Source organism: Macrosteles quadrilineatus, unplaced genomic scaffold (assembly GCF_028750875.1).
Source record: "Macrosteles quadrilineatus isolate MER2022 unplaced genomic scaffold, UCM_ALF_1.0 Scaffold_5__1_contigs__length_97177068, whole genome shotgun sequence".
NCBI classification, from domain to species: domain Eukaryota; kingdom Metazoa; phylum Arthropoda; class Insecta; order Hemiptera; family Cicadellidae; genus Macrosteles; species Macrosteles quadrilineatus.
Genome location: NW_026542598.1, coordinates 33,696,245 through 33,722,889, shown reverse-complemented (window position 1 = coordinate 33,722,889; position 26,645 = coordinate 33,696,245). Strand labels below are relative to the sequence as shown.

General features: G+C 37.3%; 1 protein-coding gene across 4 annotated transcripts in view; it reads right to left on the bottom strand.

The window, feature by feature from the left end:
* The window catches only part of LOC128995262 (transcription factor CP2-like protein 1), a 76,258-nt gene that overhangs the window by 16,566 nt on the left and 33,047 nt on the right, over positions 1–26,645 (bottom strand). For 3 of the 4 annotated variants that reach the window (XM_054420218.1, XM_054420219.1, XM_054420220.1), the window contains exons 4-12: positions 20,882–20,956; positions 19,039–19,133; positions 18,017–18,128; positions 17,337–17,481; positions 16,470–16,571; positions 15,259–15,369; positions 14,533–14,679; positions 13,125–13,235; positions 12,393–12,451 (exon numbers count right to left, since the gene is read on the bottom strand). In XM_054420218.1, coding sequence (XP_054276193.1) covers positions 12,393–12,451; positions 13,125–13,235; positions 14,533–14,679; positions 15,259–15,369; positions 16,470–16,571; positions 17,337–17,481; positions 18,017–18,128; positions 19,039–19,133; positions 20,882–20,956 — 957 coding nt within the window. The remainder of the gene's footprint in view (positions 1–12,392; positions 12,452–13,124; positions 13,236–14,532; positions 14,680–15,258; positions 15,370–16,469; positions 16,572–17,336; positions 17,482–18,016; positions 18,129–19,038; positions 19,134–20,881; positions 20,957–26,645) is intronic. The other variant, XM_054420221.1, reaches the window with a different exon arrangement.

The window sequence follows — 26,645 nt, the reverse complement described above, 5'->3', positions numbered from 1 at the left end:
GCAAGAATAGGTTACATTAAATAATAAGTTAGTCTAGGTAAACTCTAATCGATGAATAAATATTATGCAATATGACTAGAGTGCAATTTCATAGTGCAATTTCAAGTCAGTAATTTATTCAAATGCAATAATGACAACAACAACAAAAAATGCAACAATAAAAATAGATGCATTTACCTCATTAAAATAAGTACTAAATCTCTTATATTAATACGTGAGGGCTGTTTATTGTGAACAAAACTCCTACGTTATTTCTGGACCGATTTTAACGTTTGAGGTGTCAAATAATTCGTCTCAATTCGTAGTTTTGCATTAAGGTTTTAGAATTTAAAATCTCTTTACTCTTAAGGGCACGAGACGCTTCAAAGGTCACATTTTCCCCATAAGAATTACATTGAAAACTAATTTAAAAACAAAAACAGCTGTATATAAAAATAGACTCGCCAGCTTTTTGGGAGTAAATATTGATGTTTGGAATGTTTAGGAGGCTATAACCAATCTAAACAGTTAAATCAGTTTTTTTGGAAGAATAGAAAATTTTTTGAATTTAAAGGAGAAATATTGAAAACAGGAGTAGGAGACAATCAATAGAAAATCTTATACTTATGAGAAGAGTAGATGAGAAGCCTGGTCTCACAGTAAGGAATCCAGGTACACAATAACTTGGGGAAATGAATCATTTTTGCCAGTTATGCTAAGCAACTTATTTTGGAAGTAAAAAAACCATGAAGAATATACACATCATGTTGTCACAGTGGTAAAGTAAACCTACCTAAAAGTCAGATAAAATAAATACATGGAAGAAATGTTTACTGGTAACAGCTTTAAGTTGGGAGACATTTGTAGAAAACACTAAAAAATAAGGCCAGGCCAAAAAATGCTAAAATATTTTTACAAGCGTTTATTATTTCAAAGCGCTATTAAATAGCGTGAGTATTCTAATTAGTTACATAAGCATTTAGTCGGGTCTTATTAAACTCATTGAAAATTGTGACTGTTATTACTTTAGTTTTAAAATAACTTCTATGTAATACCGGTATTTGACAATTGCTCGATTTCAAGCAACAGGTACACTAGTATATATATAATTAAAATAGACTTACTGCATTAGCATTGCCGGTTATAAAAACAGAAACTGTATGGAGCACAAACATAAGCAATAAATGACGTCACTGGCCTGAAAGTGCTGTAATAGTGCAGTTTTCGTGGGTACGTAACGGATTTCGACCCACTTTTCTGCCTGCAATATTAAGCGGAGCCCCGGAGCTAGAATATTATTCCAATACTTTTCAAAAATCAATACTAAATCTGCTTCCCATATATGGAATGTCTACTTCAAGTGTCCAAAGCCAATGCTTCGTCTGTTTCTCGTAAATGAGATCTCTACTTGTAGTATATCAATTGTACATTTGTTTTACATAAAATGGAAAGTCTAATTGCAGTATCCAAAGTCAATGTTTCATCTGGTTCTCATAAATAGATTGTCTGCTTGCCGTATCCAAGGTCAATGGTACATTTGGTTCACGTCAATGTGATCTCTACTTGCAGTATCCAAAGTCAATGGTGACAGCCTAATTCCGGCGACCCAAATTAGTTATTAATTTTGTAGTAAATGCTCAACGATATTAATCCGACTGTTCTTCCCTTTTGTTCTGAATTTCTAATGTGCTAGTATAATGATTAGTTGACTAACTTATGTTACGTCATAAGTCATCATTCCCGCTCGCTAAATCAGCTGCTTTCCCAGCTCCAGCTGTCGTTTCTATTTTATACCAACCACGAACCGCGTCCAGTACGTTAGTGAACAACCGGTAACCTTAAGAAAAGCAAACATAACATAAATTAAATTTTATCAGTGGCGTAGCTATGGGGGGATGAGGGGGGTAGAATCCCCCCCAGAACCCTAAAATGAAAATAAATATATGTATCAAAGCGATCCTACTTCTTTAAAATACAATGGCGTGAAGTTTATAACTGAACTGAAACTGATGATTTAGTTTTATTAATCTAATTCGTTAATTATTAGTTGATTTGTATAGTAAACAAATTTTAAAAGTTTTATTATTGAATGAATACACCCAGGCAGCGAGAATAAATTTGGAGAGTGGTACAGTAGTGGTAACAATAATAATGCGAATGCAGGCATGCGCGGTAAGCACTAAGCACTCAAGCAGATGCCAGACGGATTTTAGGTCAGTTCACATAGTAGACTTGAAACAATAACAAAAAAATATTAAATGAGCCATGTCATTCTGAAATAATGTTATGTTATTTAATAAAATGTTGCGTATTCAGCGTACTGTGTTATCATCCGGTATGGTGTCAGGGCTTTCAGGACGGTATGTCAGCCAAGTTTAAAACTTGGAGAAACTGTTGTAAGTTGAGAATCACGCAGACGGCTCGGTAAAAAACAATCGTGTGTGTTTACAAATTTGACAAAAGTTTACTATGGCATAGCCCATTTGATTCTGAACAAAACTATACAACCTTAACATCTGTAAAAATTAAGGTTTGAAAGGTCAATTATCAATAATTATCAATCATTAAGATGGGGACGCCACTTAGGTGCGTATTTTCACCCAAATATGAATGTAGGATGAGTGTAGAATGGTGTGAGATGATCTGTGTAGCTTTGTTACTGACTAAGATCAGCTGTTTCATTAGCCAGGATCATTTATTTAAAGCCCAATGATCAGGTATTGCAGCCTATGTCATTTCCCATAAAAACCCATTAAAGAAAACCTTTTACTGGAAGACCAGTTGTATAATCCACTAATCATATATTGGTAATAGAGTTTGTTAAACATTAAAGTTGTTTTTTTTATTTTCTAATTTTGATAAAATGTTAATTAATTGTAAATAAGTTGTCCTATCATCGATTCTCTTCGGTATGGTTAACCAGTTACAGCTTTACTAGTACATTGTTTTGAAAGTATACCACAAGGTATGGATCAAAGAAAGTAAGTAGGATTAGAGCTAAACGAAGAAAATATTAAAATTGTCCACTTTGGTTAAAACCCTAACAATAGAGATGTAAATTACGACATTGCCAACTATTCAATTAATTGTAAATATTTAGGAGTTACCATTAATAGTTCAAATTCTGAAGATCTAGAGATACAAAGTAAACTAGCAAATGCCAATAAGAGCGTTGGGGCCTGTTCAAAACTTTTATCATCCAAAGTTTTATCAAGGTGCTCAAAATTAAGATTATACAAGACCATCATTATATAGCCAGTGTTATTGTATGGAAGTGAAACATTGGTACTCTCTAAAAGAAATGAAGGTCGTTTGATGGTGTTCGAAAATAAGGTACTTCGAAAAATATTCAACCCAGCCTATGAAGAAGGAGTTTGGCACATAAGAAAAAATTGAGTTACGTGCCCTATGCACAGATATTTATAGGAATGAAAGTCAAAAGAATTAGTTGGTTAAGTCATGTACTTCGGAGACAGGAAGACACAAGACTCAAGGAGGTTTGTGAGGTCCTACCTACAGGAAGACATCTGTTGGATAGACCTAGGCCTAAATTAAGATGGACCAAGTTAAGAAGGATATGATCCAGTGCGGATGAGAAATCCGGATGGTAGAGGGTAAAGAGTGGAGGAGGCTACTTTACGAGGCAAGAAATCAACTGAGAATTGTGACGCCCCATTAGTAACTAAGTACAAGGTATAGCTTATGCACTTTTGTAGCAAACATAAATTAATATAAATAATCACATGAGAAAGTTTTATACCGCAACTACTGTTGATTATCAACTTAAAAATAAAACATTACTTCCTTTTCTCTCAATTATCTATTTCTACGATTATTCAACCTAGGTTTTTACCTATTTAGATAGATTTTCTTTGATTATTTGAACATTTTATAGACTGAGACAAAATTCTTGAAGTTAAGTTAAAGAGTAAATCTGTAGCTACACTTCTAAATGGTTTGACATTTAAATGTAACAAACCCCATACTAACATCATCAAAACATGTTAATGTAACTAACAAGGTATTACACACTTTCAATTGTCTTTCATAAATATCTAATTATGTACAAAATACTTTACTAGTCTAAGATGAAAGCGAGTGAGCGAGAATATCACACACTAAAACTTAGATTCTCCAGTCCAGATGGAACTGGTAAAGCTGTCATCTTCCAATCTAGATTGCTCCTGATTTAACCGTTTGAACCAAAGTTCGCAAATAGAACATAACCCTAAGATAACCCAAAACATTTTGATTAAGTTATTTCCAAACCAATACTCAAAAAATTTTCAAAATTGTTAAACATTAATTCACTTTTCAGATGTTATAGCTTGCAACAATATTTTTTTGTACTTTACCTCTATTTAGAGAAAGAAAAACATAAGCAATACTTTTTAATAAATAGTAACTTTTTCTCATGGACATTTGTTGCTGTACATACAGGGTGGTTGATATAAGTGTGCCAGCTGGTTTATTCGAAAGTGATAAGAGACTAGTGCACCTGTTGCTCGAATTCGAGCAATTGCAATAATTTAAAAACGAATAACAGTCATGATTCCCAATGACTTAAAAGAGTCAACTCAAAGATAATGTAATCGATTACTCTACTCCAGTTATTGAAACTGAAAACGAATTCACTCTGAAAACGAAAGCTCTTGTGTGTATCATGCATTTACTATGAACAGCTGTTTTCAATTAATACAAATTATTCGTCTGTTCAAGTAAACAAAATCTTTTCTTCATAAGAAATACATTGGGATTTTGATGGCCTGTGGGGCAAAGCCCGAGGACTTTTATCACAGGAATTGGTTTAAAGGGGGCGTCTACACCAAAAATACTCAATTTGTAAATCGTTTGTAAAAATCCGTCCATTATTAGCGGAGGAGTAGTATTTTTGTAGAAATCACCTTCATGTATTATATATAAGGATATAAAAAATGTTAAATTGTAACTGCAATGATTTTTATTTTAAAAATTTTGGTCAAGTTGAAAAAATAATTTTAGCCACATTTTTTCAATGTGGCTGCCAACATTAATATTTCTTTAGGAAGACCCTATATTTTATGATTTTTTAGACAGTAAATGCAATTTAAAATTTTTTTTATTCTTGACATCTTTTCTCTAAAGCTACTTGTTTTACATGGCTCCAAATTTGCCCTACCAGTTCACCGAACAACTCTTTGGGAGAAAAAACCTTCCTACACCGGCTGCAAACTGAGGAACCATCTACCTGACTACCTGAGAGACCTGACTGGCAACAAGCTACACCAGGAGTTGAAGAAGTGGCTAATCGCAAGACCCTTCTACTCAATAAAGGAATTTTATGAAAATTATGGAATTTAACACGTACAATTCACTATTTTATTGACACTATTGTAATTTTTAACGAATGGGGAAGGTCGTCTTCAATATAGATGCTGTTTACTCTCATAGATCTTTCTCTTTACTCTGGTTTTCAGTTTTCTCTCTTCATTTTACATTGCTGCATATTGTTAGTTTATTTTCCTTTTTTCCTCCCCATGCAGCACCTTTGTACCCCTAGATGTTGAGGGGGGGAGGGAAGTTTGCTCCAACCTATTGGAGCAGGTATCCGAGGAAAGGAGCTGGTGGAGGTGGACGCCCGAATACCTGCTCCAAAATCCAACATATGCCCAACCCAAAACCTAAACCTGCAAGCGCCACCAGAACACGGATCATATCCGTTGCTTTTTTAGGACTCAAAAATGTTTAACTAAGAATAAATTATTTTTGATGTTGGCTGTATGATATCTTTCAAAAAAGTGAGTTGTCTCTATGGATACAAAGTTCTTTGTTGTTTATTGTTCTAGAGATAGCATTTAACTACTAAAAATGGTGAAAGAATTATTAATTTATTTACGTAAGGTTTTCTTACTATAACAATTGGAGTAAAAGTTTACAAATTTGGTAAAATTTATTATTGAAAGAGGAGACTGCAGGCAGGGCATTGACTCCTTCCACAATGGGTTAATGCCTAGTTTATTCGAGCATAAACGAGGCAACATTTTAAAGTTTATCTTATCTGCTGCACCAGAAAAATATACAAATTACTCACATTTCTCACAACTAGTCTTTTCAATTCAGTTCTTAGAATTTAAAAGATTCACTTTACCACATTGTTTTTTTACTTGAGAGCACTGGCACTAGTGTAATTAAGTAACAAAACAATGAGGTAACACAATAAAAGATTTTGTGAGATTTAAATTTCGACCCATTAAAACTATTCCAAATTTGTTTGTACCTAATTATAAGACACCCTGTATGAAAATGCACATACATTTTGTTAGTAGACGATTTTTACAACTTTTTGGAGAGTTAAAACACAACTCATTTTCTACAGCAAATACAAATTCTTGGCTGTTTGATATGAATGTGCCAGCTGTTTTATTTGAACGTTGTCTATTAAAAGAGGAAGTATGTACAGGGTGACTGCCGGGAACCGGACGTTTTTTAAATGAATAGTACAACCTTATTTTATATAGTAAAATTATTTAATTGTTGAATATATATTGGTGAAAACATACCATTTAAAAAAACATATGTTTTATGGAACCTTTTAACCTAGTTTGGGTTTATTTCTTAAAGATGATATCATGCATGTGATGGCCGTTAACCTGGATACAGGTTTCCAACCTCTGGAGAAAATCATTACGCACCCTCATCAACATGTCTTGTCCAATCAAATTCACCTCTTCGGTGATTGTATCTTTTAGCTGCAATAATGTTTGTGGTTTGTGAACATAGACACGAGCTTTCAAATACCCCCGGGCGACAAATCTGGTGACCTCGGCGGCCACGGCACGGCACCAAAACGTGAAATCAACTTGCCAGGGAACATCTTCTTCACAACTCGCATCGATGCAGCGGCAGTATGCGCTGTGGCCCCATCTTGTTGGAAGTAAACATTTTTCACGTTTATTCCTCACCTCCGAAGTTGTGGCTTGAGATATGTTTCCAACATGTGAACATAGCGTGCAGAATTCACTGTCACTGTGACTCCATTTTCCTCAAAAAAATACGGACCAATTATCCCATAGTGGCCTACAGCACACCAAACCATTACTTTTGGAGAGTGGAGTGGTTTTTCATGAAAGTTACATGGATTTTCAGGAGCCCAATATCGTAAGTTTTGTTTGTTCACTGAACCGTTTAAGTGGAAGTGAGCATCGTCGCTCATTAACATCATTACATCAGGATTATCAGTAAACAACACCTGCATACGTACTGTGAAATCTTCTCTTTGTCCATAGTCCCTCTCTTTCAGTTGCTGTACCACCTGTATTTTTGATAGATATTTTAGTAATGTAACATTTTAATGCAGTAACTCAAGTTTTTCTTTATTTAATCACAATCATCATATATACAATAACAACTGAACAGAACATATGTTAATTAACAAATATAGTATAAGCCAGTACATTTGGAATGGACACATCAATCCTCCCCCTTAAATTTAGAAGGTAACATGTGGTTGATATGACTAAAATGTTGTCGAAAAAACATTGTACGCCATCCATACCTTGTAATAAGGAATCCATGAATTTTTGCCACAGGGAAGGAGCAACCTTAACCCCAAACATCAGTCTATTTACTTTGAACAACCCTTTATGAGTACTTAGTGTTTGCATTTTGCTACTCTCTTCATCCATTTTCATATGTAAATAAGCATTGCTTATATCAAGAGAACAGAAGTATTTGCCTCCACTCATTGTAGAAAAAATGTCTTCAATCCTCGGAATTGGGTATCCATTAATCTTGCTTTTGTATCAATCAGCATGTTTTAAATACTTTCCCTGTAAGTTAGCTCGTTTTCTAAATCTTCTTCTTCTGTATAGAAGTCGATCTTGTCTTGAATTAGGTCATACTTTGATTTAATCTCAGCTAACAAATCAAGTCTAGTTTGGATTTCATTGATAGAAAATGATCCTTTGTCCACATACTTCTTTACATTTCCAAGCTGAAACTTGACTGTTCTTCGCAATGATTTCAATTTCCTAACTTTATTTACATCTTCTGCTATTTTTTCTAAATCTTCCATTATTCTCGTCGCCATTGATAGATATTTTAGTAATGTAACATTTTAATGCAGTAACTCAAGTTTTTCTTTATTTAATCACAATCATCATATATACAATAACAACTGAACAGAACATATGTAAATTAACAAATATAGTATAAGCCAGTACATTTGGAATGGACACATCAATTTTGTAGGGATGAAATTTCAAATCAGATTTTAAAATTATTCTGACAGAATCGCGCTTCATGCGTAGCTCTAGTGCGTGTCTTCGTGCAGAGCGACCCGGGCTCCTCATCAAAGCAGTTCTCACTGTGGCGATGTTGTCTGGTGTTCTCACTGTTCTTGCTGGACCGGGTGGCTTTTTTTTATACTGTTCCTGTTGTTCTGAACTTGTGCACCCATCTTAGCAATGTATTTCGGCTTGGAACTGTGTCATTTCGCGCAATATTAAAGTGGCGTCGGAAGATACGCTGTGTTTTGATAACGGATTCGCCATTTTTAATAAATGTGTCATATGCAAAAACACGATGCTGAACTGACCACTGATCCATCGTGACTAATATGGTAAAGCTCACTCAAAACAATAACATAACCTCAATCTCCCTAGCACGTGTAGCAACAATGTAACAGCTGTTGCAAATACGTCCGGTTCCCGGCAGTCACCCTGTATGTATGTATGTATGTATGTATATAGATATACCCTATGGACTCCAAAACCGCGCAGATTGTAATAACACTTTCAGGCATTATTAAGCATTATTCAAGGATGGTTTGTGTGAAGTTTGGTGCAGATCCGTCAAAAGGGCTCTGCCCCAGAGGGGTTTAAGGAGTCCAATGTCAGACTTTTTGAACTACAATGTTTACAAATAAATATGATTTAAAAGCAGATGTTTAATTTCATTAACCTTATTGTAGGTTTGAATAATCAATAATCACATCATTCTGTATCTATATATCTAATTCCGTAAGCCCAAAATTTTACAATGAAATTATGAGCGAACGGGAGGCCGTAGAAAGCTGGGAGAAGTCTCATTTTAAAGGTCTGGGCATGAAGTTTTTGGGAAAACATATTCATTTTTCTTAATTATGAAATAAAAGGATGTTACGGAATAAAATAATTCACATTTAAATAGCATGGGAATCTAATTTTATGTCTTTTTATTTAGTGTAAACACAGCTGTGATTATATAAATTGAAAAAAAATTATAACCACACCTGAATGTGCATTATTTTGTTATTGTAAAATTGTTAGCAAAGTAGTAAATGTCACAAAGTAAAAATTAGATAAAATATTTTGAACAAACAATTTGATACTTAAAAACTTAATACTTTACAAAGGATTGTTCTTTTGCACTTGCACAGTAATAATGTAAAATTTCGGAAGACCACCACACAGAGGTAGAAGTAATTACTGGAGTAGGCATACACACTCAACACACATACTTTTTATGTCAAAAATAAAACTAATATCTACAGATCTTAATATGCCTTTTAAGTTTGCAAGGATTCAATTCCCATTGCAATTAGCTTTCGCCATAACTATAAGTAAAGTTCAAGGCTGAACCTTCGCAAAAGTTGGCATTTATTTGAAAAACCCAGTGTTTACCCATGGTCAACTTTATGTTGCGTTCAGCCGGGTAAAGCGGCCAGATGATTTTAAAATAGTACTAGAACCAAATAAAGACCAAGGAATCGATCAAAGTGGATACTATACATACAATACGGTAACAAATATTGTTTTCAGAGAGATTTTGTCATTGAATTAGCATTTTACAATTTGGAGGATGACATTATCTCTATGTGTTTTTCTAAATGAATAATTTGTCTATATTCAAATAAATATATATACAGTGTAGATTTAATTGATAGTCATTATTATTGAAAAAATGTTCCTTTAGTTATATTATGATTGATTATAAAGTTTACCTTATAAACACACCGCAAACCTTTCCTTTTGAATTTTTATTTTAAACAGAGCAGACATCAAAATGCAGGTATGTAATAAGTATTAGGCCTATACATATTATAATACACAAAAATGTGAAACAATAATTCAAGGTAGGGTAACAATGAGGCTAATAATTTATACAAAATAATTACTACAATATGGCTATTGACCCTACAAGCCACTAGTTAGTCTTAATTTGAAATAGTGCTACACTGTTTCCAAAGAATTCAGCACAGAAAACTATTTTACTTTTGGATAAGTCCAAATATATTAAACCCCAATCGCAGCACACCTATGCACTCAACAACGTTTAAATTCTTCACTATTAAATATGTAAATAATAAAAAGTAAAACCCTTTATCAAAGTATTAAAACAATAAAAGGGATGTCAATGCCCTAATATTTTTTTCTCTTGTTATATACCCACGCAATCTAACATAAATTATTAAGTTCAAATATCGTTCTATCTCAGGTATTCAAATGCCTCCCAATTTGTCACTAACCCACCACATTACTGACATTGTCATTAAAAGAAGGAACTCCAATAATACTAATGCAAAACTTAAATCCACCCAAGCTGTGCAACAGAACCGAAACTGACGATTAAAAAAATGACACCAAATTTGATCGAAACAACAATCATCAGTGGTAAGTTTAAAGGAGAAATAGGCTTACTCCCAAGAATACCGATGATTTCATCCAAATTACCCTTTGAATTCAAGCGACTACAATTTCCTTTGCGTCTTGCTTTCGCAATCACCATTATAAGGCACAAGGGCAATCCCTGACTATCGCCAGTTTAAATTTAGAAAATGCATGCTTTTTACATGGACAGCTGAATGTTGCGTGCTAACGTGATGTACTAAAAACTTATATACACCTTATGAAAAAACAAAAAACATTGGTCCAATGGCAATTAAGTAAAATACATATGCTATTTTTGTTTTTGGTATACGTTTTTATTATTTATCATAAAGAACAAATTGCCATGTAAAATAATAGTTGTTAGCGCAGCAACACGTGCCGGGTAACTGCTAGTACACTTTTAAATCTTCAATATTCCGACAACGATGACACTTCTGCTGTGACGGCTGGACAGCCAACGAATAGGCGAACTAGGAATAACGCAAACAGCCCACGCCTATTGGCGTTAGACAGAAACGTTCAGGGCCGGTTCCAGGAATTTTTCAGAGCTAAGCGAACACCCGAATCAGTGCCACATAAAATTCCCCCCCCCTCCCCCAAACATGAACATAACTTGACCATATTTGTGATTTTTTTCCCAATAATTTTGGGAAGAACTTTTTTATAAGTTTAGGTTAGAAGAATACTTGCAATAAAAGATGTTTATTATTCGCAGAAATTTAAGTTAACATTTTTACACTTTTACTCATCATAAACTTTAGCAAAACCAAGGCCACACTAAAAAAACAGGCCGTAATTCTCGTCAAGCATGACGTCACAAAAGAAGACGGCAATGATGTAATGTTTGCCGTTTGTGATCAGCTGCTTGTTTTAATCTTTCCTTGGAAAATAAATAAATAAATATCTACGTCATTGCCGTCTTCTATCGTGACTTCTTTGGGCTGACTGGACTCGCCACCAGATGATTTCAACAAAAATCTACTCATTCATTTGGCTTGTTTTTTATCTTCCTCTTCCAAATTCGCTTTCTATAATAAGTGCCAGACGGTTTCTTTTTTTCTGCCATTGTTTTCTTAGTATTGGCTCGCAAGATGTTTTACTCATTCATTCAGTTTATACTTTCTTCTTATTTAATGCGCTAACTATAAATTAAACTTATTAACAATCATGAATCATCAAAACAATGCCAATACGATACCGATACGACGTAGGTCGTAGACAACTAAAAGAGTGCAATACAACGTAATGCTCTGCTCTAGGATCAGAGGCTGAAGGGAGGGGGAAGTTTCTTGTTGTGACAAGTGGCGCTGCGCGCTTCTCAAGCATGAGTGAGTCGTGAAATGAAACCCACAGGCGCCGCGCTGTACGCTGCCGACTGCCGAGCGTCAGCTCACTACAAATCGAAACTGCAGATGGCATTGAGTCCTTGAGTTGTAGTGCTGTACAAATATACACATTTTTCAAGTGCTGTTGGTACAAACAGAATAAATGCCTTTATTGTGGGGCTTTGAATACTTGAACTCTGAGCAAAAATAAACAAAATTACGTTGTTCACGTAAAAAAAATTGTTCCGTTCGCGCCACGTCGCCACTTTTTCGTGGCGCCATATGTGGCCCCGTAGTTCGCGTATGGGTTAAACCGGCCCTGGAAACGTTCCTTACTTTCTGAACAGACCTCACATTAACATTAGAAAAAGTATACGAAGCATGGTGCATTGAGTGTTTATTGTCGTGTTACGTTCTGGACAATCCTCTTAGTCAAACTCTTAATAAGCGTTCCACTTACTTGGGCTCAGGAGAGAGATGGAGCGGGGAACTGAACACACACTCGTTTGTGATCGGCACCTGGAATATAGCAGGATATTCTTTACTGACAGATACGTTCTTCACAAGTGTTAGGAACAAAGATAATCTCTACCATTAGAATGTTCCTAACAGTAACCTAACTAAAAATTACTAAAGCCATATTGAAAGGGAGTTTGGATGAAAATTCATATTTTTTGCAGATACACATTCATTATTCATCTTGCCTGTAGGCAAGTTTATCTTGGAATGATTTAGTAAGTGTTATAGGCCTAAGTGTGCTAGCTTGTAGTTGAGAAGAATCGGTCAAAAACTAATCCTAGGGAAAAAAACCCTTGCTAAACCTATATTGAATAACTAATCCGCCCTGAGAAAAACAACCATCAAGGACAATATAGCAAGCTTTTAATCAAGTCTCTAGACAGTATAGGCCACAGATGGTTAAATGAGACAACAATGCCAATGCCATCATAACATATTTGTTAAATATGTTAACAATGCCATCAGGCTACATTTAGGGAGGGTAAAACTGGTAGTGCATAGGAGGGGCATATAAATGAGCATTTTCCTCACCAAAAAAACTATATAAATCAAAATCATATTTTAAGTATAAAAACATGCGGCTGTTAGGGAGATAAACAATCAGTGATATGTTTTGTAAACATTTAGCGCCTTGGTGTTATAAGTTTTTTTACAAATGACAAGCAAAACTTACGTCGCTGAGGACAGTACAGTCGTACGAAGGCTGGTACTTCTCTCTCTCACACTCTGGTCGCTTGAGCAGCTTGTCTCTGTCTTGCTTATGTTTGCGGTCGGCGCCCTTCAGCTGCAACACAAGAAGTGAGGTTAAATTAACTGATTTTGTACAAGTAAATTAGTTTTTGCCAAATAAAGATTGATAAACCTATTGGAAAGTATAAGTAAATAATACAACAAAGGATCTCCTAGGACATAGGTACAGGAGATGGTGATGAGAGGAAGGATATTCTCGTCAGGTACAATTGGCAGACTTCGGACTTGATCGGTGGACTTTGGGTGGGGTGGCCATCTTTACAGTAGAGCAACCAAACAAGTTTCTTTATATATAACTGTTTTTTTTTTTGTTTTTTTAAATGTCAGATATAAACTATGTATTCAAAAGCTTAAACTCAATTATCTATCACCTTTTTAATAGCCCCAATATTGAGTTTAACATAAGCAGTTTAACATAAGTCATTTTGAATCAAACACAACAGAATCATGTACTGTTACTGGCAAATATCCATGGGCAACTAAGTTATATAGATAAAACATATTCCCTTAGTAGATTTCTCATCCTTATGGAACAGCTGAAGACAATTTTATTGATAGTTCTGTACGGTTTATGTAGAGGTCGTGTTTTCTTTACAATTTGTTTCTCGTTATTACAGTCATTTAAAACCTCGTTTAAGCAAATAATACAATCTAATCATAAACAATAACTTGTCCCCTAGTTATATATGTTGCAGATTTTCTACCACTTGATCAAACTAAATTTCACTGACTTTTGGGATGGTGATGACGTTAAACGCACAACATTTTGAATCGTGAGTTTAACATGAGATAGTAGAGCATACAATATTTTGTGCCATAACAATTTGTGCTTGTGGCGTACTCCCAAAATATGTTCGCTCTCATTGATTCTGCATTATGAATTAAATAATTATCTACAGCAAGCATAGTGCAAAACAAAAGATAGTCAGTCTGGGGAACTTTATTTTTTTTAGGCCCGATTTTTCCGGTGACTTTTGGGACATAAATATTGGAAATCCGTTCCTTTCCAGTAACAGCCGTGACCCACGAGTAAAACCAGTGACTTTTTCGTTACTCAGTGATTTCTGTGACCGGTACACACCGTGACATAACTATGAGGATTGGAGGAACCATGAGGATGAGAGTTTAAACTAAGGCAATACCTGTGCATTGGTCACTCGCTGAACATAATATTTGTATTATCTCCACGAGGCATATAACTTGAATTAACTTACGATTTCCTTGCAATTTAACCTAGATTCTTTGTTGTTTAGCCTAGGTTTTAGGCTTTAGATAGTTAACGCTCTATTGTACGTTGTACTTAGCTAACAAGGTCAAAAGTGTGAGATTACCTTGAAGACTTTTATCTGACAAGACGCAGAGTGGAGGTGACGACACATCTTCTCATGTTGTAGATAGGTCTCCACCTGTATACGGAACGGAACCCCCTTCTCACCCCCGTGCTTCTTAGGGGTGAACTCTGTGCTGATACAGTTGACCTGGGGAAAAGAGGCACAACCAGAATATAACCTTTGCATTCAGTTACAGTAACTTGCATATTTGTAAAATTATTGGGTCAGGGAAATTAGACCAGGCACAGACAGAATCTCGCTTTTATTGCGACACTTTTTAGCAGAACTCAGATACAAATGGAGTAGTGCAAAAAGGCAAGCAGCAATACCTCAACATTGTCCCATTGAATATTAAAACACTAATTTTAAAGATATGAAACTCCACAACACTTTTATTTCTGATTTCTGTCAGAGTATTCAGGAGTGGTGGAGAACGTCTACACAATTGCAAGGGATTCTTGAACGTTTACTGAATTAAGTCACTAGTTTCAAGAACGTTTTGAGAAATTTATATTAATTATTGGTATTGGAATCTGGAATCGGTCCACCCTATTTATAAGGTTTAACAAAAAAAATTATATTTTATTCCACAATTCAACGCAGTTCACAAAATTCATGTCTCATTCACAGTTTTAACGTTCTGCAGTTGAGGTAAGTGCTCGGAATTCCCTTTTATAAGTTAGAATGCAGCGTTAAACTTTTTTAGATCCACGAGATTCAACTGACCTTGATGTAGACGCCAACTTCCTTGGTAGGGTCCCACAAAAACTCCACAGTGTTCAGCATGGCGGGGTCCTGGATCAGGTCATACATGCCATAAGACAACGGGAGGTCAACCTGAAAAAAACCATAGACAATCCGATTATATCTTGGATCCATTGAGTATTGATGTGTATAAATGTTGCTTACAAAACATTGCAGTAAGACCTAAGATTTCAAATATAAGACATCACAAACTATACATCAATAATATTCTGTTTATTTTTGTGATTTTTTAACAGTAACTGTTGTGGTCTTATTGAAGGAACATTATTTAAGCTGGACTTAACATATTTATGACAGTTAATGCATTATAGCGCATCTTATCGAGGGGCATTAATTCTTGAGAAGTAATTTTCCATAAAATATTACTTCTTTAGATATACTAAAAACTTGAGTAAATTAAAATCATGTCAAATTTGTAGCTCTAAATATGCTTTGCAAAGGCATATGACCTTAGTTAGAAACAGGTACAGCTCGTGACACCTAAGGCCACACACTTGGCCTAGCGCGGGCAGTGTAGGCGGGAGGAGAGTGGAGGTAGGGAAAAGACCGTACTGCAAACATTTCCGCTGCCTCACGGGGTTGACTTTCCTTGTATTATGTACTTGAGCGCCTTCATATGGGTCGCGAGGACAGTTGATGCAACCCGCATGACGGGACATAATGTTTTTAAAATAGGTACTAGTAGCGATCGGCCAAGTGCCAGCTTAGATGTCACGAGCTGTAGTTCTTTGAAGTTACTTTTAACTGTTATGGTATTATCGCTGATTATAGAACATGTAATCCCTATAATTAAAGGTGTTTCCATGATTGCGGGGAGCGAGCTGATCTTGTGGTAGAGTGCGGGACTTCGGTCCCCAAAGTCCCACCAATCACCAATGGATTTTATCGAAATGATAATGCCCCAACCCCCTCTAGATCTAGCCTGAAGTAATGTGGAAAACCATTCTAGGATAAAACCTAGAGGAATAAATTACACACAAAAAATTGGCTTGAAACATTGGATATTAAGGCTTGGTTTCATTTTAAATGCATTGCTACATCATTTGGAAGGTTTAAGATTCGTGTTCCACAGTAAATTAAACCGGCTGATAACTGTGAAATGTGTTTAAATAAATGATTATAATCTAACTGAATTACAAAGTACAAAGCATAAACATTCTCAGATCACATACCTCAACAATCCTATCCCCAGGTCGTGAAGCGCGCCAAGCCGCAATCTGCTCTTGTTCCATAAACTGAAGTCGACGCTCGTGGAAACATAATTTGACAACACTCTGTCAACCAAATAAAAAGTATGATTAAAAAGAAACATAGACAGAATAAACTTTCAAATTATATGGTTAGCCTAAATGTGCTATCAAGGAACAGTTGAGAAAAATATATCTTAAAAGCTAAAAATAAAAAAGTAGTAAACAGGATACAGTCACAAAGTGAAAAATTAAAATGAAAGAGTTCAGGTTTTTTGTAGGCCTAACACAGTCCTCTTAATCCAAATTTGTTGGGAACAGGTTCCCGGAAATGTAAATATCCACAGTGGCGGTTCTAGGACATTGTCAAGGAGGGGCTACTGGGAGGTATGGAGTTTCCCTTGACAGGAGGGGGGTCCAGGGGTCCTCACCATGGAAAATTTTAAAGCTGTTTGGTGACTTTCTAAACGTCTAGAACTGTATCCAAAACCCTCTGTTACATTTTAAGACAAAATGTATGTTTAAATGAATTTTTCCAGGGTCCAATGGGGGAGTTTTATCCTCTGTCGCTGTTTTTTGCTCTTTGGAAACGCCACTGAATGTCCATATATTGTTCCCACGATCACAAAAACCCTTATATTGTCTCCGGCAATCACCGCAAAAACATGATCATTTCCCATGATCGTGGAAATATCCAAGATTGTCTAGTGCTATTGCAGCAACACCCGTTATAATCTTATGTTCCTATTTTACTTTACTTGTGCAAGAATGGACTCTTTGCCACTGGTAAGCCTCATCCTATCAAAAATCCTTCTATATCCTTATTCTAAAGCACATAAATAGACCTGTTACCTTGAGTATCTTTCCGCGGTAGACAGTCAGGTCCCCCAACTTCTTCAACTTGATCTCGTATGACTGTCCCTGGTTGAGGTACGTCAGCGTCTCTTCATTCACTTTTGTTGCGATCGAGGTTGCTGCAGCCAGTACATATTGAAACCTGCGGAAAATATACAAGGTTAAACCAAAAAGGTATCAATGGACAATGGTCCACTCAATCCGTGGGTGTTTTCCACACAAAAATGAGATATTTCTCAATACCCGACTTTCGAAATTAAATTCACAGGTTTATTGTGGTTTTTAAGGAGATATTTGTATAGTTCTTAAGATTGATAAGGATTAATGAACATGGACCAGATACAAACGGATTGTGGCGGCATTGCATCACGGCAACACGTAGTTTAGCAAACCTTGGACACAAATAAAGTCAATGGTGGTAGTGACACACATTTGGGATTATGATGTTAGTGTGAATACAGTAAGTAATCACAACTTAGTCATGATCAAAAACGACTATTCCTTGAAACCACCATATTTTTTAAATAACCGCAAAACTCACACGCCAAAGACTTATAACACTGCACAATCCCAGTGCCTCAGGATTGGGATTTTACAATCACAGGACTATCAGAGGTGTAAATTTATCAGGGATCTTGGGATTTAGATTACTGGATTCCCTAATTTTAATTGCTCACCGACAGTCCTCTGTAACGTCCAGTGGAGGGGAGCCAGTAGAGGTAGCCGGCTCGGAGGTCACTAACAGCTTGTTGTTACGATAGTTCTCAGTTTCACCTTCAGGGTTATTGGCTGCAACACAAACACTAATAATCAATCATTTATTTTAATAGTTTTTTTAGTCCTACCTTTACAACCTAGGACGCTAGGTTCTAGTGTGGAACTGTTTTTACACATTACTTCAGGCTAGTCCTAGAGGGTTGGGGAATCATCACATAGTTGAAATGCATTAGTGATTAGCGGGATTTAACTTGGGACCTCAGGCTCTGAAGTACCGCGCTCTACCACTAGATCAGCTCACTTTTTATTGATAGTAAACTTTTTGTGTTCTGGTTCAGCCTCTGGATTAACCAGCTCTACCGGAGCAAAGATGTTGGTTTCTGCACAAAATTTTACAACTGGATGGTTAAACTGACTTTTTCAAGGAATCTATGGACATTAATTCCCATTCTTTTACAGCACTGTTAAAATAAAATCAAGTCTTTGAGGATTTAGTTTATGTTTACAGTTGTTCCCCGTTAAACCATCATTTTCAGTTAACCAACCTCGGTCGGCTTGGTCTACCTGAAGATGGCTCTAGGGCCAAAACTAGTTGTTACCACAGAGAAGCAAGGTAAAGAGGTAACATTCAATGGTACACTTAAGTGGTATCTAGCACTATCGCTGGTGTCTAGGGCAAAGTCCAACCCTGCCCCCTCACCCTCAACACTCACTTTGGAGGAAGTCCCTGTGCCTTGTGTGATAGGAATTGCTCAGTCTCTCCCTTGTTCGACACAAGTATATTTCCTACACAACATACTGCAGCTGACAGCGCACGGTCCCATAAGGGTGTTTACTCTGTACCTTACTTCTCTGTGTTGCTGTTTACAATCCAAGGGTGTATAGCAGTCTCAATATTTATCAATAATCTGAAGACTGTAATACCCCATCATGAAACTAATTTAAGAGTTTTCAAATTATGCAATTTGTTTAGCCACTGTACCTGATGAGACAAGCTGATGGGGGTGGGGGACGGGACTGTGGCCCCCGTCTGCACCTAGAGGACTGTTGCCACTGTCCGGGGAACAAGCCGAGGCCCTGTAACATTAATTCATGAAAATTAATTCAAGTACTTATCAACATCACAACATCCACAACATCAAATCAAAATAAACTTTATTTACAAAAAAGTACAGAGGAAAAAACAAACATACACTTCCAGTGAAACAGTCTTAGTGCTATTGCACAAAATAAAAAAAAAATATATAAACTTAGATAAAATTGAAAAACATATAATTAGGTTTCACAAAAAGTATTTTTTTATTTTGTTTTATTGTGATTATATGATTGATTTTAACAAAGAGCAGCGCCCTAGAAGCCCTTATAGTTCCAATGCTATTTTTATGAACATGCAATTAATTTTAGCAATTTGTTTATCAAAAACCTTTTTAGAACTTTTTTTTACACCATCCGTTTTTAATTGTTTGTTTTTTTTTTTTTTATCAAAATTGAGATATTTTTAGGTCAACCTGTTTTGGAAAACAATGACCTTCCTAAATGTTGTGTGCCTGGCTACTGTGCTCTTTATTACTTCTACAGTATTTGAAACTGACTTAGGTTTTGTTTATTTTTTCTACAGTTTTTTTGACAAATAGGTACTTTAAATTTGTTTATTTTAATGTGTGTAGTTTATTTATTTTTCTTTCTATCACAAAAATGTGGATCTTGAATTTTTACTTAAAGGAAAAAGTAACTCCACCTTTTTGGCAGCGTTTGGACGCTTCCTCATTTGGAAATGGGTTCATGCTTTTTTCATGCTATCCGATATTTGATCCATCAACAATGTAGCAAGGACGACACACAAAGAGTTGTTGACCATGTTTTGAACAACTTTGAAAGATTGAGATTATGGACTCACAGTGATATTGTATACAACTGTGTTTTGTCCACTATTAATGATTGCAAGTGCTTAAGCCTTCAACATACGGGACAACCCGTGAATTTATTTCAACGTAACTGTTTGGCTGTTTGTTAGTTTAAAGTGTCCATATGTTCAATGTTTGTGATCAATGAATGCATTTAAATGGAAAGGTGAAGCAAAGTGGTTATGATGTAGCAGCAGAAAAAGTGCCTTTGTCTTGATAAGTAGCCCGAATCCTTTCATGGCCATTTTGTCAGTGACCACTCTGAGAGTGAATCTTTTCAACAAATCAAGGAAATACAATAGTGTTTACAAAGTAAACTCATTTAGGGAGAAAACATTTTTGAAAGCGGCTTCATGCCTACTTTCAAAGTGGGAGGATAAGTATGTCATATAATTGGTAGTTTATTTCCTTCATCTGATGATAATTTCCAATTTTTACAGCAATGTTTCGCAAGTGATAAATATATTTTATTCATAAGTTTACCTGAACGAAGATCGGGCAAATAGCAGGTATGTTAGAAATTACAACGAACCATAATTTTTAACTGGTGATAATAATAATAATAATATCTAATTTTACACTATTTAACATTTTGTAATAGAGATGTGATTCTTTGTCACTGACGTTCAAAAAACCATAGTCGCAATGGTAAAAACCCAAATATGTCTGAAGATCTGGCTAACTTACTAAAATTCTTTGACAAATTTCGAGGAGAAAAAATAAAGAAAAATAGATTTAACCTTAGCCGCAAGCAAATAAAAAATTTAAATACATTCTACACAACATCAAGAAGGAGAAGTCATAGAAAAAACAACAAAATAGAAGCATGATGCAAGAATTGAACAAGACGCAAACATAGCTAACATTGGGAGCAGGCAATAGTAATTTAGTGAAGTGCTTAGGAAATTGTGAAGTGCTTACCCGCGATCATGATGATTGGAAGGCGATGGAAGTTCCTGCTTGAATACCGTCAACGACGGGAGAGAAAGTACATCGCTAAACAGAAAATTAAAAATATGTTATGGAGTTGGATAGTTAGTAGCCACCAAGATCTACTAAAGATTTAAAAAAGTTCTGCATAGAAGAATGAGAAATTAGTTTTGTTTTAGGAGATATTAGGTAGAATTAATTTTAATGAGTTGCTAGCTGTGAACTACGTAGCATCTCGCTTCCCCTGCACGATTTTCAAGTAGCCCGTTGATGGATTGAAACTAGACCCAACAATCGTTAAGCATTCTGCTTTTATTAATTGGACCTGGCCAATTAAACAGATTTTATTCAGTAACAAGGTTACCATCTCACAAATATATATATGAGTGTGTGTGTTTCTGTGATCGCGATAACTCGAGCAATTGTGGTCTGATTATGATGAAACTTTATATAAAAGTGTAGGAATGGATTAAGTAATGTTTATAATTTTGCCAACCAGCAAGATTAGGCAATTAAAACAGGGTGTATAATAATTCAATAATTTTTGTGTGTGTTTTTTTTATTTTCACCCTTAAAACATAGAAATCTCATATTTTCACCATTTAATATGTACATTATTTGTCCAAGACTAAAAATACAGGGTGGCGCAGATGGATCGGGTGGTTTTAAAATACTTGTCAAACTGTCAATTTTAAAGGTATTGGATTGAAATAAAGTGCAAAATGTGTAGTTACAATGGAAGTTTATTGACTAAAAATTGTTAAGTTAATTTTTAAAAATTACATCCATCAAATGCCTTCCTTCTCGAGCGACGCATTCTTGGAGTCGGTCGTTGAGGTTCCGCGTTGCTCGCTCAAGCACATCACCAGGAATTGATGCGATTTTGTTGTGAATTGCAGCCTTCAACTCCTGAATGGTCCGGGGTTTGTTCATGTAGACCCTTGCTTCAGGAGTTGAAGGCTGCAATTCACAACGAAATCACATCAATTCCTGGTGATGTGCTCGAGCGAGCAATGTGGAACCTCAACGACCGACTCCAAGAATGCGTCGCTCGAGAAGGAAGGAATTTGATGGATGTAATTTTTTAAAAATTAACTTAACAATTATTTGTCAATAAACTTCCATTGTAACTACACGTTTTGCACTTTATTTCAATCCAATACCTTTAAAATTGACAGTTTGACAAGTATTTTAAAACCACCCGATCCATCTGCGCCACCCTGTATTTGAGTAAAGATCCAATTAGGCAAAAGGAAAATTCGCTTAGTCAGCAGGTTTGATAGGGGTTATTTCATTATAAATTTTAAATGGCTATAATTAATTATCAAGCCTACATACATTCAATAGTTCATAGAATCAGAACTAGTTCTTTATTTTTTAATAGCCAAAAATAAAATATTTAAACTCATATTGGTAGAGGAAACTATGGCTATACTGGGTTCATAATTTATTCATGTCCTCTTTGAAATCCAGAAATATTTTACTTTTCTGGCCAGGGTAAATCTTAAATTTGGTGCTAAGAGGAACACTATTTTTGTACATTGTAGCAAAATACATATTTGAATGGGAAATATTAAAAAAATTACAATAACAATAACGTAATGGGGGAATGTAACTACTGATTCAAAATTAAAGTTTTAATCATTTTTATACCGGAAATTAATTACTATCATATTTATCTGGAGGATTAGGAACTATACAATTTTTAAATATAATCCTCTATACTGATTCTACAGTAAAACCTCATTAACAAATCTCTCATAGGAATTACTTCTTATCGAGGTTTGCAATAACAAGTGATTGGGGTAATATAAAATCATCAAGGTTAATTAAAATCGACAATTGTTACTGCGGTTGTCTTGTTATCGAGGTTCCAATGTACTGAAATGGTTGGAAGCAAGGCAATACTTTGTAACACGGATGTCCAAACAAACTTATTGTGTTTGACCTTGAGTTTAAATGGGTTCAATGATTAGATGGACTACAAGTCCTTGTAGCTCTACTACAGTAGTTTGATGAAATTAAACAAAGGAAAAGTTTGTAAACATTTAGCCATGCCAGAAGAACTGTTAAAACATTAGGATGTTCAATCTTTTAAAAACTGTAATGACATAAATTGATAAATAAGTTTAGATAAAATTGAGCATATATATATATATATATCGGATTAGAAGTATACAAATCCTTTTAGAGTAATCAGACTATTTTCCCCCTTTTTTAGACTATTTTATATATAAGGTACAGAAAAAACATTATATGTTACACCTATGTGGTGTCTTCCACTAGTCGCTAGTGTCTAGCGCAGTCCAACACCGGACTCTTTGTTTTGCTTTACTATAACGCTCACGGTGGAGAAAGTCCCAATGCCCTGTGCGATAGGAATTTCTGCACAGTGCACACCGCTCGGGCTCTTCCTTGCTCGTCAGTCGTCAAAAGTATATTTTCTGCACAACACTAGAGCTAAAAGTGCACGGTCGTTCTATAAGCAAGTTTCCTCTGTACCTATACTTCTAAGTGACAGTATCAATTATCAATAATTGAGATGGGGACGCCACACAACAATAAAGATGCCAATGACAAGATTCCCTAGAACTCTCTATAAGAATCAATGACATTTTTGCCCCTAAATAACTAAGTATTCAAAACCTCAATACCACAAATTTATTTTATCTCAGCAAAAATAAATCAACTTCGGTTTAGCTAATTTGTTGTGGTTGGATCCTATACACAAGGTCTGTTCAAAAAGTATCTGACCTAACTTTTTATTTAGTAATCAAACAATCACATTGAGCTGCACCAAGGCCCCACTAGAAAAACAGGCCATGCTGCAGGATCAATGAAGTCACACTAGTGGATGGATTTGTTGATATATTCACTGCAATATTCCATATGTTTTAGGTTTGTCAGATTTTAATAGTAAAATTTTAGTACAACTATCCACCACTGTGACGTAGTGTTGCCCTGCCTGCACTGAGCATGGCCTGTTTTTCGAGTGGGGCTTTGGCTGCACCCTGGCGTGTAGCTCGAGGCAACTGTAAAGCACGTCACGTGACCATGACATGGCGTGAAGAGGTGTTTTAAATGCCTCTGTTTCGGCCATTCCTCCCGAAACTGCAAGGGACCCGACCGAAGCAAGAACTGCCTTCGGTGCGGGGAGGTCGGTCACGTCCGTAAGGACTGCCAAGTCGAGTCCTGTTTCCTTTGCAAAGAAAATGGGCTCGCTGACAAACATTTGAAGCATATAGCTGGGTCTGGACAGTGTAGTGTATTCAAATCTGCACTACAGCAAGCGAAAGTCCTTTCACGAAGATAAGAATCCTTCAGTGCAATCTTGAGCGATCCAGGTCGGCTGACGCACTTCTATATCAGCTTGCCCTAGAACACGATGTCGACGCGCTCTTAGTCAGCGAACAGTACCAGTACCGTGATAGGGACCCATCTTTTTGGTTCCCTGATAGTCTTGGTACTGCTGCATTCTGGGCGCGTAATGCAGCGAAAGTACAAGTACGGGGTCATGCGAAGGGCCGAGGTTTCGTTTGGGTTCGGTGCCGGGATGTCACTTACTTTAGTGTCTACCTCACTCCCAACGAGGCCATCCGTGAATTTCGTGAGAAGATAGACCGCCTGGAAGAGAGCGTGCGCAATACCACAGGACACGTTGTCGTGGGTGGGGATTTTAATGCTAGGGCTGTCGAGTGGGGAATGACCCTCACCAACTCCCGGGGCAAGTACATTCTGGACTTTGCTGCCAGAGCCGGACTCGTTGTCGTCAACGAGGGAAACACGCCAACTTTCCGGCGCCCTGGGATGCGGGGAACGATCCCAGACATAACCCTTGCATCTGAGTCCCTTTTGCCAAGGATCAGAGCCTGGAGAGTTCTGGAGGATTACACGGGCAGTGACCACCAGTACATTATTTTTGATGTCCTGGATGGTCATCAGAGACAAGTAGCCGCGTTTCGTCAAGTGCCCGTTCGATGGAATATTAAAAAATTGGACGTGGCAAAATTCAATGAAGCCATCTTACGAGGAACACCGGTGGTTCTCCCCGCAACTAGGGTGGCTCATGCAGAGGTGTTAGTTACATCCATGATGGGACTAATCGTCTCCGCTTGCGATGAGTCTATGCCTCGCGGAAGATCCCGGTTCAATAAGCGACCTGTGTACTGGTGGACTGCCGAGATTGCGGAATTGCGTCGGTCAGCATTGAGAGCCAGAAGACTTGCTACCAGGGCCAGAGAACCTGTAGACAGACGTCGTAAGTCGGATGCTTACAGAGTGGCTAGGAGGTCTCTTCGTCGAGCCATCAACCGGAGTAAACGTAGTTGCTGGGAGACATTAAGGGACGAGTTCGATTCCAATCCGTGGGGCTTGGGTTACAAACTGGTAACCAAGAAACTTGGCACCCGCTCTCCACCTTCCGTCATGGATGGGGCCACTATGGAGAGGATGGTCGAGTCCCTTTTCCCGGCTCACACGTTGCGCCCACTGCGGGATTTCGGAAGGGTGGATGGCGTACCACTTTTCAATCTTGGAGAGGTGGAGGCGGCCGTCCTATCCCTGAAGAACAATAAGGCTCCTGGACCCGATGGGGTACCCGGCGAAGTTCTCAAAAAGGTTTTGACTATTAACCCCTTGATCCTTTTGCGCATGTACAATGCCTGCCTAGTCGAAGGAGTTTTCCCTTCGTGCTGGAAAACAGCTAGGCTTGTGCTTGTTGGGAAGGGGAAGGGAGACCCAGACCTGCCATCCTCTTACAGACCTCTGTGTATGTTGGATACGGCTGGAAAAGTCCTCGAGAAGTTGATACGTTCCCGACTGAATTCAGCCGTGGTCGCTGCGGGGGACTTGTCCCCTCGGCAGTATGGATTCAGGATGGGGCGATCTACGGTTGACGCTGTTGAAGAGGTGAAGCAAGCCGTGATGAGAGCTGAGGATTTTAACCATTACTCTCGAAGGGTTGTGCTGCTCGTCACTCTCGATGTGCGAAACGCATTTAATTCGGCGAGGTGGTGCGATATGCTGGATGCTCTGGAGAACACCTTCCACGTCCCGGCATACCTCATGCGTATCATAAAGGATTATCTCCGGTTCCGCCTCCTCTTGTATGACACTACAGAGGGCCCACGGACGATGAGTGTCACTTCCGGTGCTGCCCAAGGTTCCATACTCGGCCCGGACCTCTGGAATGTCGCGTATGACAGCCTCCTGAGGTCTGAAATGCCTGAGGAAACTGTTTTGGTTGGGTACGTGGACGACGTTGCAGTTTTGATAGCTGCACGTAGCGTTGAGCTGGCTCAGTTAAAGCTGAACCGAGTTATGCGTACTATAAACGCATGGATGACAGACCACGGTCTCTCGCTTGCTTTGAGCAAAACTGAGATCGTGATATTAACAAAAAACGGATTGACACCATCGTGCCGTTGAGGGTAGGGGCCGTTGAAGTCCAGACCGTTCGTTCTGCCAAGTACCTTGGGATTATGGTGGACAGCAAGCTTAGCTGGCGGGATCAGATTTTCCGTACGGCGGACAAGGCCGCTAGGGTGGTCTCCTCTCCTAGCCGGTTGATGGCCAATGTCGGAGGGCCTCGGTCCAGTCGTAGAAGGCTGTTAATGTCTTCTGTCCAGTCCGTACTCTTGTACGGTGCTGAGGTGTGGGCAGACGCTCTAAATAAGGAGGTATACAGGATGCGGCTTGCCCGAGTGCAGCGTCAGGCAGCACTAAGAGTTGCATCCGCCTAACGAACAGTGTCCGA